The following is a 16,022-nucleotide window of genomic DNA, read 5'->3' on the forward strand; positions in this document are numbered from 1 at the left end:
CTCAAAAACCAGCGATAATATTCATGCTGCAAGAGGGTAAATCTGTTTTAGATTTAATCACATTGCTGCGGATGCTGGAAAATGAGGTGGTCAAAAACAATTGCAATGCAAGAAAATTTACAATCGCTTGCGGCCAGATCCATGGCAATGAAAACGTTTCTTGGTGTCAGATTGGAATGAAAAACACGAAAATTTGCATGTGATACAAATACAAATGCCATACTGCTTTAAACGTTTTAATGTATCAGTCAATACAAAATTATCATAGCATCATTGCCGTTACCGAAAGAGTAGTGTAGGAAAATACCTTATCGCTTTATTCTTGGTCGTTAGTTACCAACTCGAGAAAAATGCCAACCGAAATTACCATTTTTTGCGGACTTCCTTAATGCTACTTGAGATAGAATCCCCAAAGCCAAAAATATATTTCCTATTCAGCTTTATATCCATATACCCGTAATATCACATCCACCAGCAACTTAGAGTTGGCGGATCTGGCTAGCCCTTTAATGTCGGGTTGGTCAGCTGTGTTGATCAAAACCTCGTCTAAGTCTGACTTAAAGGACGGTACTGGAACAACATCTACATACTCCCTACGAATATTTAAAAAGCAAATTGTACAATGATGGAGCCCGAGAAACAAGAGAGGTCAATTTAATGTTCTAACTAGCCTAGATTTACGAGGTCTTGAAGGTGCTTTCAAATCGCCCATTAAAGCTACAATTGACCCTAGCTAGAACCTGGATTGGGATATAGCTCATGGATCCTCCTGAAAACGTACCTTCTCTGAACACTGATCAGTCCCAACTACTTTAATCTCTCCGTTTCTCTTGGGGGCTTTGGGGCGGATTTTCAGTAGGATGGAAAACCAAGATTGGGGGCTTTGGGGCGGATTTTCAGTAGGATGGAAAACCAAGATTGAATCCGGTTTCAGGATGGAAGTAGGACTAGTGCTGGGGCGACCCCAGTCTTTCACTGTACTGCAGTCGAACAAAAAGACTCATATTGAGAAAAACTCGCCCCCGCACTAGTCCTACTTACATCGTCTAACCGGATTCAATCCTGATTTTCCATCGTAGTGTAAAGCCACTCTTACACTACCCAAGGACACTAGAGCAAGGAAACGCCACTTTTTTGTGATCCCCTAACCTCTCCTGACATGTTAGGCCTAAACTATTGATTCTGAAATTTTTATATGTCAATTATTGCCGTCTCTTTTGCACGAAATATGCGACTAGTATCATTTTTGTAACCATTGATGGTATGTGCTTCAAACAAGGCGTTTGAATATACTTATAATGACTTCTGACATGTCTTGAAATACAGTTACTGAAAAATGCTAATTAATTTTTCTTCATAAAGCAAAAAAATGCTCTAAACACAATCAATCAATACTTTTATGCTACTAATATTGCTTAAAAATATTTTTCAGGAAGATTTTAACCAAATTTCAAGTAGTTTGGTGCACTTGTTATGAAACTATGGTTCTCACTCTGGGAATGGCACTCAAACCAAAAGTAGACATATTATAGCTCTGAGTAAAAAATTGCTCTTTAAACTCATTTGAATGCTTTGTAATTGTGGAATGACATATCTTTACAAATATGGCACCTATTTTACCAGACTAAATTTTATGCTGATTTTGCTAAAAACTAAATTCATAGGAGTCCAAAATTCAAATTGAAAACTATTGAACTTGATTTAGTTATTACTCTTTGCCCCTTAAATAATGCCTGCCTTATATGAAACTTCATAATAAGTAGAGATTTATATCTACCCAAAGACAGCCCATCCATTTTACACCAATGACTGATGTTTGTTTTGTCAAATTGGTGGATTGAAACAAATTATCAATTGTCCATCCTAGATATTCAAATAAGTCAATATTCATGTACATGTGCTTTTATTGCCTGTTTCATACATTTCATTTGTTATTTGTCAGTGTAAGTTCCTCATCAATTGATGAAATGATTTTTTTTAGGAATGTTTTTGAGAAAGTTTTGCTCAATATTTTACTGATTTCAAAGACAAATTGATTGTTTTCGATTTTATGTTCATGGTTATTTCATTTGTTCTTCTGATTTCCAAAATTATTTCATCAATATTTGGTATATGAACAGAGTTGTAAACAGATCAATATTTAAAAAAAAAACACACAAATGTACAATGTAGCATGGACAATGATGTTTTATTGATCATAGAAGTCACTCTCTTAATTCAACGCATTGGCCTAGCTTGGTGGGCAAAGGAAAGCCGTATCGTTTCCTCTCTTTCGAATCCCTGCACTACCTTACACTGGGGCGAGTCCAGACTTGAGTCCGAGTACTTTCTAAATGATTCAAGTCCGGATTTGTGAAAAAAATTTTATTCTTTGGTTTAAGTTTCGCAATATGAGTCTTTTTGTTCGACTTGAGAACAATGAAAGACTCTATTCCTCTGCTGGACTCGCCCCAGCACTGGTCCCACTTCAACCCTCAAACCAGATTCAATCCTGACTTTTCCATTGTTGTGTAAAGCCGCACTTTTCTTGTGTTTGAAAATCATCGATGATAAAATTTAGGGCATTTTTCAAGCACAGTTTCTGTCGGTTTGTTTTAGACCCTCCCTGTTAATATTAAATGAATGTGAAAATCAATCAATATTAAAGTCCTAATCAGGTTACACCGTTCCTTTTATTGGACTGGCATATGAAGTACATCAACTATGATTTTATCTATGAGCCGTTACTTCTGGTCGAAACCATGGCGTTGATCGATTGCAGATCAGGCGGGTCAATTTGTTTTAGATAGATTTTCTTGCTGTTAGAGGAAAGTAAAAGAGCAAAAACCAAATTCCTGCAATACAAATTAGCCTTTTGTGAAGTAAACAAAATTCATGAACAAATGCAGTCCGACACCCTGATATTGGTTGGCATTTTGTTGGAGAGAATTCAGGTAAAGACTGAATTTGAAATTCAAATCAGTTTTCAATTTTGTTTGAAGCAAACATAAGAAATTCAAAAATATTTCAATTCTCTCCAAAAGTGTTAACGTGGTCGTCTTAAACGGCTTAAACTTTGGCCACACTGTCAGCTGTGCACCAATGTGTCTGCTGAAAGAAGAGAAAAGTAAACAGATTTCTGATGACATCAAGCCAGGAAGCACGTATCCAGTAGTACAGTGAGTGAGCATCACATTCGATGTGAACCACTACCAAATTCATTGGATAATAAACCTCAACCATGATGTCTGACTTGAAGAACGAGGACACCCTGCAAGGAGTCATCATTGCGGATTCCTATGACCGTCGATTCGGTCCACTCACCATCCACACGCCCAAAGTATAGCTTTCATCCTTGATGCGGAATCGGCAATCTGCTTTGTTAGGGTCGCCCAATTATTATGGGTCGTTTCGCCTTTCAGTGTTTGTTACCCTTGGCCAATCGCCCCATGCTCAATTATGCCTTGGCTTGTCTCAAATCCTGTGGTATCCACGATATCATCGTGTACTGCACTTCTCACGCGGATCAAATCAAGGCCTTCTTGGCCGAGATCAAGTCGGATTTGGGCTCCATCACGGTCATCACCAATGAGGAAGGAAGGTCTTTTGGGGATGCCATTCGCGATCTAGATGCCAAGGGATTGCTGAGGCAAAACTTCGTTCTCATACAAGCCGATTCTGTGGCTAATGTTGACTTGATTCCGATATTAGAGCGGCACAAGTGAGGATATTCATTTTTTCTCTTGACTGTTGAGCATATGGAGAAAGACATTGCTCAATTTTGAAACAACTAGGAAAAGATTGACCGAAGATCGGAATGCGTCCATGACCTTGGTGTTCAAAAAGGCTGCTCCATGTCATCCTGGTCGGACTTTGGATGAAGAGGTGTTTATCGCCACCAACGGAGACACCAATCGCGTGATTCATCATCAAAAAGCCAATTCCTCAAAATTGAATGTGCCTTTGGTAAGCAAGCTTTTGAAAGCAATCATCTTGTGAAATTTTAATTTCACGGTTTGCATGTGTTTCAGGAACTCTTGGATGGGATTGATGAGGTGCGATTGTGCTTTGATTTAATGGAAACGGGGATTGCTGTGTGTTCACCGGCTATTCCACCGCTCTTCGCCGACAATTTTGATTTCCAAACGATGGACGACTTTCTCAAGGGTGTGATTGAAAATGATTTGATTGAGAACACCATCTATCTTCACGAGGTGGAAGAGCATTATGCGGCGAGGGTATCCAATTTACTCACCTATCAAGTCGTAACTCAGGATGTCTTGAATCGTTGGAGTTTTCCTTTTGTGCCGGACATGATTTTGATAGGCTTGGAAAAGACCAGAGAATACCGATATGAACGGCACAACGTCTACAAGGGCAAAGATGTCATCATCGAGAAGTAAAAAAAGAATCTCTGTTTTGATTATAATCACAAGTTAGATAAACTACAAGTGTGATTCATTTTTTAGGGGTGGATGTTTGAAAGAAAATGTTATCGTGGGTTCCAGTACTCGTATTGGGCAATACTCAAGCGTTGAAAACTCATCCATTGGCGCAAAATGTCGAATCGGCCACAATGTCACCATATTAAACTCTATAATTCACAGAGATGTAACGATTGATGATGATTGTTACATTGAAGGAGCAATAATAGGATCCAATTCGAAATTGGGTCCTGGGGTAATAATTCATGAGCGATGTGTCTTGGGCGATCATGTCGAATTTGAAGCAAAGTTTGAGTTGACCTCCGGATCCAGAATAGTCAGTCAACCTCAAGACAGCGGATTCTCAGATGATGAAGGCGGAGAAGACAATGATGGTAATAAAAGCCATCTAATGGAACTCCTAACCCATGTGATGTTTTTGCTAATATTTACTATGTGCCTTGTAGGGTTGAAGATTGGCTCCAAGGCTTTCAAATATGTTGATGATGTTGAAGATGAGGAGGACGATGATGAAATCGAGGTGATCACTAAAGATATATGGGGCCTTTCCCTGAAGGACGTACACATGAGTGAAGACGATAGCTCAAGTGACGAATCAGATATTGAAGGCCTGGAGGAAGCTTGCGACATAATGTTGGATGATGACGCCAAGTTTTCAGGTAAAAGTGGACATTTTCTACCGTAGCTCCTCAAATGCTTCTTTTAAAATCGAAATTTCGTTTTCAGTTTTCAATGCCGAAGTGTTCGAGTCCTTGCACAGAGGCTTCAAGGAAGGGATTAAGGCCGACAATTTGATTTTGGAAATCAATTCATCTCGTCACGCCTACGCTGTCTCTTCAAATCAAGTGGTGCACAGTGTTTGTTCAGCGGTATTTGCAATTCCGGGTCAGCAAAAAGATCTTTCCGGACCGAAACTTTTGAAAGAGATCCAAAGGGTGATCAAAGCATTTTCTCCTATCCTATCTAAGTACGTGAAAGACTCTGCGGCCCAAATCGAATGCCTCTTTACTTTGGAACAACATTGCAAAGATCACTCGGATTACCTGGCCGTGGCAATGAAAACCATCCACTTCCTATATGAGACAGACATCATCACAGAGGATGCTGTGCTGAAGTGGTTTGGCCAATCAGACCGGCACCCATCGTTTGGTCCTGGCTTCCGAAAAAAAATCCAGCCCTTCATCGACTGGTTGGAAGAGTCCGAAGATGATGATGATGACGACTCAGAGTGATATCGGATATTTTTCATTAAACTTGTTTACAAAACTCATGTGTTTCACCACATCTTCCTTATTTGTTGGTACAAATTGAAAGAAATGATTTGGCTTTAGCATTGCGAATCTATTCTATGACATATCATCGCTGCCGGCTCAAGACGAAACTCACACCAGACCCGCCTACAAGGTGCATCAGATTGTTCTGGCTGACCAACAATTTTTGATAGTAGTAGTAGGCTGTAATTGGAAAAGTATTTCTACCCTCTTTACCTTAAACCGAGAGACTGTTCTGAAACCTACTGCTTCACAACTATGCCCTCCTGCCCGACCTCTTTGTCAACAGAGCTTGCAATGTCGGAGATGGTTATTCCCTAACAATAGTAAATACCGAATAATTATAATAAATTGTCGCTTCCTTTTAGTTGACAAAAGATCCAAGATAAAAACTAACCCCTGCAAACTTGGTCTTTCTCGCAAACCTAAATCCCTCCTATTATCATCTACCAGCAGGAAATAACCTTATTCGACATTTCTGGCGGCAAATAATTCGTCACACTGGCATACTTTTTCATCTAGTTGGCTTCATTTCCGGGAGTTGTCCTCTGCTCAGCTGTCTACTCTTTCCTGCTCATCAGTTCTTCTGAAGCACGTTGGTTGATCCGCACGTGTGTTGGCGAGGAGAGGAGAGGTCATCACTCATCATCCTCGAAAAAATCCTTTGATCCCATCAAAAGAATGGACCCCACGCCCAATCCTTCGAGCAAAAGTAGGATATTATCCCTCTGGAGTTGCATCTTCGTGTTCAGTCTTGTTTTCGGTTATCCTGCCTCTGTTTTGGCTCAAAACCTACCCACCTGTCTCAACGAGGGCCTCTTTCAAGGCGACCTTCTTCGACAACCCGAAGGATGCTGTACGGACGTGGAATGCAAAGCTGTGGATCTCAAGGGGTATGAAGTCGATTTTATACGGTTTGGAAAGCTGATTTTAATTCACTCTTATTTGCTTGAGCTTATCTCGAAGAATTTCAAGCTCCTTCAGATTGTCCAGCATAGTTGTGTTTAATGGCTTAGGTTCCTGGTCGGGTTGTGAATGTGCCGTAACTGGCCCTCTTTTTAATAGGAAACTTGTGAACGAACCGGGCTCGCCAGTTTGTATAAATATGGATGCCTGTAAAGAGTAGAGATGTAGTAATGTATTGATAGTGCGAGTTTATGCGATTGTCAAACCTTTCGAGACAGATCTAGAAATTCCTCCACTGATACTAGAGTCCAATTTAGTTGTTGATTTTCCGCGCTTTCAATTGTATCTAAAAAATCTTGCAATGCCGGATCAGAAGAATCATCATCGAGCCTCGTACCTATCAATGGGTTTTTACTGTCTACATCAACCTGTAAAATGATGATATGTTATTGACCCAACTGTCCTTGTGAAAATTTTATTTGACATTACTCGATACTTAAACATATTTATTCCACGATCAGTAACTTTCGAGGGTACTTTTTATCTTCTCCAGGGCAAAGGAAGTGAGGCCTTAGGCCTTTTACTACTTTTTATTTTATTTTCCAATCTTTTTCATTTATTTCAACTATTTTCTTCTTCAGGAGTTTTGTTGGTACGGTCAAAGTCACCTTCATTTCGTTTGAAGCAAATATTCCCTTGCTTAGTTTTCAAACTCCATGGCTTGTTAATTTTATTTGGCAAAGTTATATGCAATTTGAAACACTTACAGGAAGAAGTTTCAATACTTCCTTCAGTAGAACCTTGCTTGGCAGACCATTGGCAAGGATAGCCTTTTCTTGTTTGGGTTTGATTTCTTCCAATGGAAATTCATTGGACCCAAATAATACATATCCACCTATGGGACTCTTGGCAAGTTCGTACAGTAGCTCTGGGGGTATTAAACTTCGAATTCCTTTTAACCTGCAACTGAGAGTATTTAGAGCAGAAAAAATGTATGCCTTTCTGACTGACCTGTAAGAAACTGGAAGGCAATCTTCAGTGTTCAAAGGAGTCTCTTCTTTTGTGACACCAGTAGTATGCGCTTTGGAAAATAAATCGGTCAATGGTGCAAGAGTTGTTCGTTTTCCAGGGGTTGTTTGATTGACCATTAAACTTTTTGCCTCTTCTGCAGAGAGCAATTCATCGCCCTTACTTAGACCCGCTTGCTGATTTGTTGACTTCAGAGATGGAAGTAGGCAAATATGTTCGATTCAATTGACATTTGTTTATGTATCGCATATACCTTTTGATCCGTTGTTGTCGAGTTGATAGTCAGCAAATCTTTCATGAAATCGTCATAGTCTTCGTCGACTTTGGTAAAATTTCCAGATTTGGTATCTGTATTTTCGCTCGTTTTCACCACTTTCTCGTTTCGATTATTTTCACCAGAGGAGTTCTTCTCATCTTCTTCAATCACCGAATCGGATATTTCCTCACTTGTGAGCTCCAAAGATGACTCGGTTGTAGCTCTTTCGCTAAAAAATAAGTTTATCGTAGGTTTTCGAGAGAATTGGTCATTTGCTTGAAATTACGTGGCTGTTAGTTTTGCAGTCGCTTCTCCTTGATTGGGCCTCTTAGATGAGGCCACTGCACGTTCACTTTCCAAATAATCCCTGTAGTCGTTGGCGAGAAGATACTCGAGGTCAGGATTGTCCCACGGTCTTATGAGTGGGTCGGACCCTTTCGTCTGTCCAAGCCTTTTACGAAGCTCTTCGCTACAAAACGCATAACTTGCTCCTCAATTATTACTAGTACTAGTACTGTTGTTAGTGTGAAAGTTCTTACCTGACCTCTCCGCTTTTCCAGCCAGGAATTGAAGCCCAACAGAATGAGCTTAAAACACATATTGTCACGAAAACTCGAGACATACCGAATCTGCTCATTTGATTGAATGTAGTCAGCCATCCGTCATTGTGAAGTATGATTTGATGATGATTGATGGCTTTTCCCAATTGATTGCTCTTTCTTTAGGTTGCAACTTGATCCAGTTGACCTATCAACTGAAATCCCTGCTTCGAAATGTCCTTATACTGTTCACAAAGTGACCGTGCCTTTATTCGCTGTGGATCAAATATCGAGGCGGGTTTTGGATTTGGACCAAAACGTGACCCAATATGTTCATCAAGAATTTTGCGATGGATTAAAATGCAAGGAATCTGGCATTGTTTGCAACGAGGTATGGTTACCGTCAAATACATTAATTCAAAGCAATTATCTTAGACCTTCTGTTTTTGTTCAGGTTTATGAGATCAAAGAATTCCAGACCTTGGCCCTCCCAGATTACAAACCTGCCATTTCCGAGTTATACGTGGCTGTTCGTTGCGAATGCGAAGACTACGGCAGAACGAAAAGGAACGACTTTGAAGGGGACTACCAATATGATGATCCAGATCTCTTCGAAAATCTACCTGAGGCCCGAAATCTGGTCACTGCAGTTGCCTTCCCCGAGCATTTCAACACCACTGCTCCAACCACCACAGTCCCACAATCCACTACCAACATTTCTCAAATCCTCGAGGAACAAGACCAATTGGCAAGTAAAGTCCAAACCGGTCGAAACGCCGGAATGGGGATGGTCCAAACGTTTTCGGAATGCTCTGCCTATCGATCAGGACAAACTACTCAAAAATGTCGTTGGCCTTTTGTATACCATGGAGTGATTCACACCGCATGTATCAACTTCGATGATGATCAATACTGGTGTGCCACAGATGTAGATGGTCAGAACAATTACATTCCGGAGAAATGGGGCTATTGTTCAGCCAAATGCCCCATCGAGTTGCCCCAATGCAAAACCATTGGTGGACCTGTAGTCAAGGCCTTTTGTCATTTTCCGTTCCGATATCGGGAGTTGGAGTTTTGGTCTTGCACTTCCCTGGAGGACAATGAGCCTTGGTGTGCTACAGAAACTGATCGTCACGGTTATTTGATCCCCGGGAAGTGGGGATATTGCCAATGCAATGAGTTCATGGGCACAACCACCACCATAGCCACGACCACCACTTCTGGTGGCGGAGGGGGCGGGGGTGGTGGGAACACGACCACAGTGGGTAATATGACCACAATGGGTAATATGACCACAATGGGCAACATGACGACCATGCTTAATATGACCACGGTCAACATGACAATGACTACCACGATGATGAATACCACAACAATGAACACTACAACTACTAGCACGACCACAACTACAACAACCACCACCACCACTACCACTACCACTACTACCACTACCCGAATGCGTGTCCACATTCCGCTGGAATCCACTATGATACCGAACAAGGGGATTGCCATCTATATCCCTTCATTCTTCGACGATCCCATTTTGCAACTCATAGAGAAAGCGGGTAAACCCGTGCATAGAAGTAACCCGCCCGAGTTCTTAGGCTTTTGACACCGCCTGCATACTTGAACCTCCTGTTTTCATTTCCTTTGGCTCATTTGAGAATTGTACATCATCTTAACATGGATTAAATATATATTTTTATGGATCATGAAAAGAACTCAAGAATTGGCCAGGATATTCCTCATTTTGAGTAGATCCCCTTCTTGCAGCTCTGCCTCGGCTGTTTTCTGAGCTAGCATGTCCAGAAGGATTTCGACCTTCAATTGGAGCACGTTTTTCTCCTCTTGAAGTTTGAGATTTTGCTCCTGAAGATTTCGTATTTCCCGATTGGATTCCACATCCTCTGATATCTTTCTCTCTACAAAGTATGGCACGTTTCTGTTGGATCAGATGCACCATAGCATGCATAGGTCTATATCTACGATTACCTCGATAGCTCGTCCGTCCTGGGTCGATCGGGTCCCAAGTACTAGAATTACTTGGATGTTCTTGTCCATAATCTTTGTAAATACTACCCATGGACGAAGACTTGCTCTTTTGGGATAACTTCCTTTGGCGATTGAACTTGAAGAACGGCATGGTAGACAGAAATTAACTTCGTAATTCTAGATTTGGACTATGGATTGAGTTGTTTTGTTCTAGCTCGTAAAGAAAGCCCTTTGACAGGTACTCTGAGAAACAGGTGTTCTCGTCTATATTAAAGGCTTCGCATGATACTCAAATTCTTCACCAATCTGTCAAAGAGTTCGAGCTTGCAACCTAGGGCATCGTAAAGTTGAATCCAAGGATATTGTAATTAGGGGTTATACACACTATTGGACGTTAATTAAATTCCCCGCAAGGTGCACTCTTTGCGACGCTACGTTATCATGGCACTCCGGAAATTCCGTCCTCGCTGACGTAGCTTCATGTTTACTTTGGATATTAATATACTGTAGTACTAGTGGCATGTTAAGAACTACAATCTATCTTTATCTAGTCTAGTTCGTGGAACAAGGAATCCCGTTCCCTCATGGTTCGAGTGCTCGTTGATCTTGTGGAGAACGACCCGGACCAGTCTGACTTTCCTGAAGGGTCTGTCTGGTCCGGTTACGATTCGTTCTTGAGAGGATATACGTAGTTTACGTCGGGAGGAAGGCACGCGAGTAGGTGTGGGTTTGAAACGAAACAAGAAGAAGGCATGGAACGAACAACGACCAAGATTCGTGTTCAGTGGGGCCGGGTCTATGACCGAACAACTCGATTTGAAGACGGGAAACGTGCAGCTGATGTTCAGTAAAGTTGTGACATCGGTGGAGAAGTGGTGAGGTGAAAAGTGAGACTTACATTGGTTGAAGAAAAGGTGAACAACGAACCACATACAAGCAAATAACAGCTTGTGTGTTCTCCATGGGACGAGGGGTCGTTCTGCTGCATTTTGATGTAAGTTGCCTCATACAATTGCAAATGGAAAGGTGCAGGCATGCAGGATTGATACTCAGTCAGGTCAGATCAAAACCTGGTTCCTTGTAAGTCCTTCATTTTATTACGTACCCAATGAGAGCTGGTTCTCATGAATTGATATGATATTTCAAAATGATACTTCTAGCTGTTTGAGCTTGAATCCTTGGATTGCCTATGGGTTGATGTGCTTCCTCCAGGCAACAGGCTCAGTGGCGTGTTTATTATGTATCAAAGTAAATCGTCTTTTGAGAATGATAGTTCTGTTATAATCATACGGTTAATTAATTCTTACCTGAACTGGATCAATCTACCCGATTGCGGAGGTGCATCTCTTTTCTGTTTCTCCAATTTTTCATTCAAGGTTTTATTTGGACTGGCCTCTAATTGAAACTAATAGCAATCGACTTGAGCATACGTAAAGAGTTCAGAATAGAAACAAGCAATTCTTTTTTTGAATGGAATCTCAAATTAATTTTTAACCAATTTTTCCACCTACTTTTACCCTCAACCAGCCCCTGAATAAAACATAATCATCACCAAGAACATAGAGGTTATTTTTCGTTGCCATTTTCTGATAATATGGATTTTCATAATCCATTGTATGCGCAGGCGCTCATATCATTGTACGTTCCAAGGGTAGCAAAAAATGGGCAAGTAACCCAGCAAGAAATCGAAAGGTTCGACAAGAGGGCTAGTAGAGCGGGCTCTATGATAACAGACACCGCAAGCGTCAAGACCGTCAAGACCAATCTTGAATTTTTGTTCAGCAAGAGCAGTCAAAAAAGAAGCCCTATCAAAGTGTCGATCTTGTCCTGATGGCCCCATTATCAGAGATGACTCATCGCGTCTGACAAGAGACAATGAAAGTCTCTTTACCCGCTACTTGTCTCCAAAGGGACAGTCAGTTGCTTTTGGCACCTCCGCTCCAATCAACCCCAATTTAGAAACGTACTAGATTCTTCTCTTCTTTCACCCTTTTAGTTTCTCTTATCTCAGTTCTAATTTTTCTTTCCATTGCTCACTGACATCATGAGATTTAGCAACAACGATCTGACACACGCATGCTTCATACTGTTTGAAATCTCGCCCATATCTCCTCGGTTATTGGCAGTAAATTTCCTGTCATCGTCACCAGTCACAACATCTTGTCTAATCAAAACCCGCATTTGGCTCAATTTTTAGCTTTCATTTCGTCTGTGACCGTATATCATCATGAGCAGCCAATCCAGTCAGACCCACATGTCCGTGGACCCCTCTCAACTGCAATCCAGCCTCTCGTCACCGTCCGTACCCGGTTTTCACATCGAAGATACCTCGGTCTCGCCAATGTCCGGTCTTACCGAGACATTTGCCGGGGCCGGCGAGACCGAGCGACAAGCCAACTTGTATTTGCACCGGAACCTGTCGGCCACCAGCAGTCAAGACTCTTGTCATATGGAGGAGGTGGAGGAGAAAGGCGTCTTGGATGTCAAGATCAAACGGGCTCCGTCCATTCGCCGGAACAATTCGGCCATTGAGGCGGGCATGCCTTGTTACAATATCATCTCGAAACCCAGAGGCTTGGCCATGATTGTGGACATCGAGAAGTTCGACAATGATGTGCAAGAGCGACGGGTAGGTTCACACGTGGATGTGGATAACCTGAAAAAGCTCTTTCGGGGCCTTTATTTTGACGTGATTGAGAAGCACGACTTGTGTCGTCGAGATTTTGAAGTGGCTCTGCGTGAATTGGCGACAGATTATCGCCATCTTCATGGAGACATGATGATCTTGGCTATTTTGTCTCATGGCCGAGATGGGCATATTTACACTGCCGAGGGACACTCCATTCCCACCGAGGCCATTTATGAGCTCTTTAATAATCAGAACGCACCTCTACTCATCGGCAAGCCCAAGTTCTTCATCATTCAGGTAAACTCTGTCAATGAATATTGCATTGGTGTCATCAATGAGGTGAAGGAGGCCGTAGAGATTTTGTTTGTATATGCTATTCGTTTTTCTTATCAAACCAATATACTTTTCATCATTTGTAATTATGATTCATTGGGCTTTTGGACAAAATCAAGGATGGGGCTGTTTATTATTCTTTTACTGAAGCAGAAACCCGCCTTAAGTTATCATTAAAAAAACTTTTACAGAAAATAAAAAGAAATGTATTGTCACTAATGGCCTCTCAAAAATGCTAAGACTCGCATTCTCAAGCAAAGATTGGCTGAGGTTTGCACTCTCTTTTTCTTGCTACAAGTTCAACCAAATTTGGTGAGATGAAAAGGATGTTTAATAGGACATTTTACTGTGAGTAACGAAAATGACATACCACAGTTAATCATTTTTTTTGATTTCTAGTGAAGACATTGGCCTCAAAAATTGCGTCGGTGAAAGATTATGTCACCGAACTTCCAAGCATTTGGGGCAAGAGAGATTTTGTATTTATTTGTTAAAATGTACAAAGACAACGGACTTTTGTCGCTTGAAATGATTTTTTGGGTGCTAGCACTTGTGTCAAAATTATTTGCTTCAAGATGAGATCAATCTCATCCTTTCTGGAATTTTGATATAAACGAGATTAGATTATCATTAACCAAAGCTCTCTCTGTGCTTCAGGCATGTCGAGGGGAACAGAATGACTTTGGTCAAAAAGAGATGCTTCCCGATGAAGTGTCCATGCCGATGGCACGGAAACGTCGAATTGGATCCGACAAAGATACCATTCCCTTTTCAAACTTTGAGGACGTGGATCGAGCCCGCCCCACTTGGGAGGACATGATCATCGCCTACAGTACAATCCCCGGTTATGTAAGCCTTCGAGATCATCTTAAGGGAACCTGGTTCATCCAGAGTCTGGTGGAGGTGTTCATGAATCACGCCCATGACAAGGAGCTGATAGATCTTCTTCGAATTACCTCCGAGCGCCTAAGCCAGTTCTCAAACGTGTCTCAAGAGAAGCAGACGTGCAATATCGAGATGAGACATCTGTACAAGCGGATCTATTTCAATCCCGGCCTACCCGAGGCCAAATCCTCGCCCAAGGGCTTACGCCGATCTCAATCCGACCTTCCGGATAGTCCCCGAAGACGACGTCAATCTGCCATTGGTGAGGAGGACGACTACAGTGATATTGACCAATGATAACGGGAATGGGCTCTTTGATCTACTGCATCCAACAAGTTTCAAGCCGTGATCATCCTATTAATCAATTATTTACTACCTCCTCGGTGAGAACATGATGAATTTGGCTTTCATCCTCTTCTTCGTAGAGCTCAATTAATGTACTCAAAATGAATAAATCGTCGATGTAATCGATATGTTACCAATTTCATGCCATGGTTTATTTTATTATTGGCTTACACTTTGATGAACGTCCAAGGAACCTATTTGGTTTGAGTTCTACGTTCCTTTTTTCAAGAACGAAACTGTACTCACATTGTAATAATCTTGCAATGGTGTAATCGTAATGACCCCTCAAAGAAACAAATGTTTCTTGTTTTTCAATCCCCAAAGCGTCCTTCATTTTTTTATGCACAATCAATAAGCTGAACGTCTGGCCATGATAAATAACCTTTTCTATTCTTGTTCTTAAGTTAAAGTTAAGTGACCTTAAGTTGGCAATATTGGACACGATAACCCAACCATTGACCTGCCATCTATATGCCAAGGCAAAAAGTTGTAGACAGTAGCAAAACAGTATTCTGATACAAGAAGGCAAATTAAGCAGGCATTTCAGGTAGTTGAGAACTTGAGAAGCCGTAGAAACGCACCGGAACAACTGTCCCTTTAATCGCCAGGCAAACAGACCTTTCTTTTTCTTGAAGAAAGAAAAACTCCAATACCTTCCTATTTGGATCAACGGTGCAGATCTAATGCTGAACTATATGCATGGAAATCAAGTTGGGTTACCCATCCCTTGAACCCCTTGACCACATTCAAGTCAAAACCAAGTTCGCTTGCTCCAAAAATAAGACAAATTTGGTACTTGTAAAACTGTTTTAGACACAATAGGCCTTCAAAGTAGATTAAGTAAAGACATGCAAATAACTATTATTGCGAACTGAAGGATGAATTCCGAATGAACCCACATGAAGTCCTTTATGATTTGGTCATGGATGGAATGGTGTTGAAAGCCAATATGACCGAAATTTTCTCTTGCATCGAAGATCAAAACAAACTGGAAAAAGAAGGAACAAGGGCACTTCCATTCCTTAAGTTCGCCAAATAAGATGGATTCGCGAACAAATAGTCAGGCCGCATGAAAAGAAGGAGCACACGGTTAGCGTCACTTTTTTTCTTCTCTTGTTCAGGCCGGCATTTCAGCTCCTTTTACCCGTTCATTATCGGCCGTGAAGAACATGAACCTCTAAGAGTGGCTGAAAGATATCAGGTTACCCGAATCATCAGAAGCAATAAAAGATTTGAAGCCGCGATTTCCAATTTGAATATAAAATTGTGATTCCTAAAAGTCGCCAACTCATCAAAAGATAGGCATTAGTTGAGATTTGGCTTTCTCTGCTTTCACGTCAGGTCAGACACTTACAACAAAAACTTGAAAAAGGGACTTGAAGCACCCAGGATGTTGAAGCGCTCTACAGTTTT

The 16,022-nt window shown here is 41.3% G+C and overlaps 5 protein-coding genes across 5 annotated transcripts; 3 read left to right on the forward strand and 2 right to left on the reverse strand.

Moving 5' to 3' along the window:
• The first annotated feature begins 3,105 nt into the window (after nt 1-3,105).
• LOC131883176 (translation initiation factor eIF-2B subunit epsilon-like) lies at nt 3,106-5,755 on the forward strand. The gene is made up of 7 exons (XM_059230565.1): nt 3,106-3,319; nt 3,402-3,700; nt 3,774-3,945; nt 4,011-4,378; nt 4,449-4,798; nt 4,871-5,083; nt 5,151-5,755. Exons 1-7 carry the CDS (start codon nt 3,221-3,223, stop codon nt 5,654-5,656), a joined length of 2,007 nt encoding a protein of 668 aa, XP_059086548.1. The 5' UTR covers nt 3,106-3,220; the 3' UTR covers nt 5,657-5,755.
• A 471-nt stretch (nt 5,756-6,226) lies between these two features.
• LOC131878339 (uncharacterized) lies at nt 6,227-8,587 on the reverse strand. Its single transcript, XM_059224291.1, has 7 exons — nt 8,426-8,587; nt 8,173-8,355; nt 7,884-8,115; nt 7,613-7,818; nt 7,369-7,561; nt 6,868-7,029; nt 6,227-6,808 (listed from the first exon to the last, which is right to left on the reverse strand). Exons 1-7 carry the CDS (start codon nt 8,521-8,523, stop codon nt 6,626-6,628), a joined length of 1,257 nt encoding a protein of 418 aa, XP_059080274.1. The 5' UTR covers nt 8,524-8,587; the 3' UTR covers nt 6,227-6,625.
• LOC131878330 (uncharacterized) lies at nt 6,248-10,146 on the forward strand. Its single transcript, XM_059224279.1, has 3 exons — nt 6,248-6,588; nt 8,612-8,816; nt 8,880-10,146. Exons 1-3 carry the CDS (start codon nt 6,377-6,379, stop codon nt 10,035-10,037), a joined length of 1,575 nt encoding a protein of 524 aa, XP_059080262.1. The 5' UTR covers nt 6,248-6,376; the 3' UTR covers nt 10,038-10,146.
• Nucleotides 10,072-10,944, reverse strand: LOC131878359 (protein chibby homolog 1-like). The gene is made up of 2 exons (XM_059224311.1): nt 10,418-10,944; nt 10,072-10,347 (listed from the first exon to the last, which is right to left on the reverse strand). The coding sequence occupies exons 1-2, from the start codon at nt 10,566-10,568 to the stop codon at nt 10,148-10,150; spliced, it is 351 nt and encodes a 116-aa protein (XP_059080294.1). The 5' UTR covers nt 10,569-10,944; the 3' UTR covers nt 10,072-10,147.
• Nucleotides 10,945-11,247: 303 nt separating this feature from the next.
• On the forward strand, nt 11,248-14,751 carry LOC131878347 (caspase-6-like). Its single transcript, XM_059224301.1, has 3 exons — nt 11,248-11,411; nt 12,615-13,343; nt 14,037-14,751. The coding sequence occupies exons 2-3, from the start codon at nt 12,645-12,647 to the stop codon at nt 14,559-14,561; spliced, it is 1,224 nt and encodes a 407-aa protein (XP_059080284.1). The 5' UTR covers nt 11,248-11,411; nt 12,615-12,644; the 3' UTR covers nt 14,562-14,751.
• The last annotated feature ends 1,271 nt before the right edge of the window (nt 14,752-16,022 follow it).

This window comes from Tigriopus californicus, chromosome 1 (assembly GCF_007210705.1).
Source record: "Tigriopus californicus strain San Diego chromosome 1, Tcal_SD_v2.1, whole genome shotgun sequence".
In the NCBI taxonomy this organism is placed as follows: Eukaryota; Metazoa; Arthropoda; class Copepoda; order Harpacticoida; family Harpacticidae; genus Tigriopus; species Tigriopus californicus.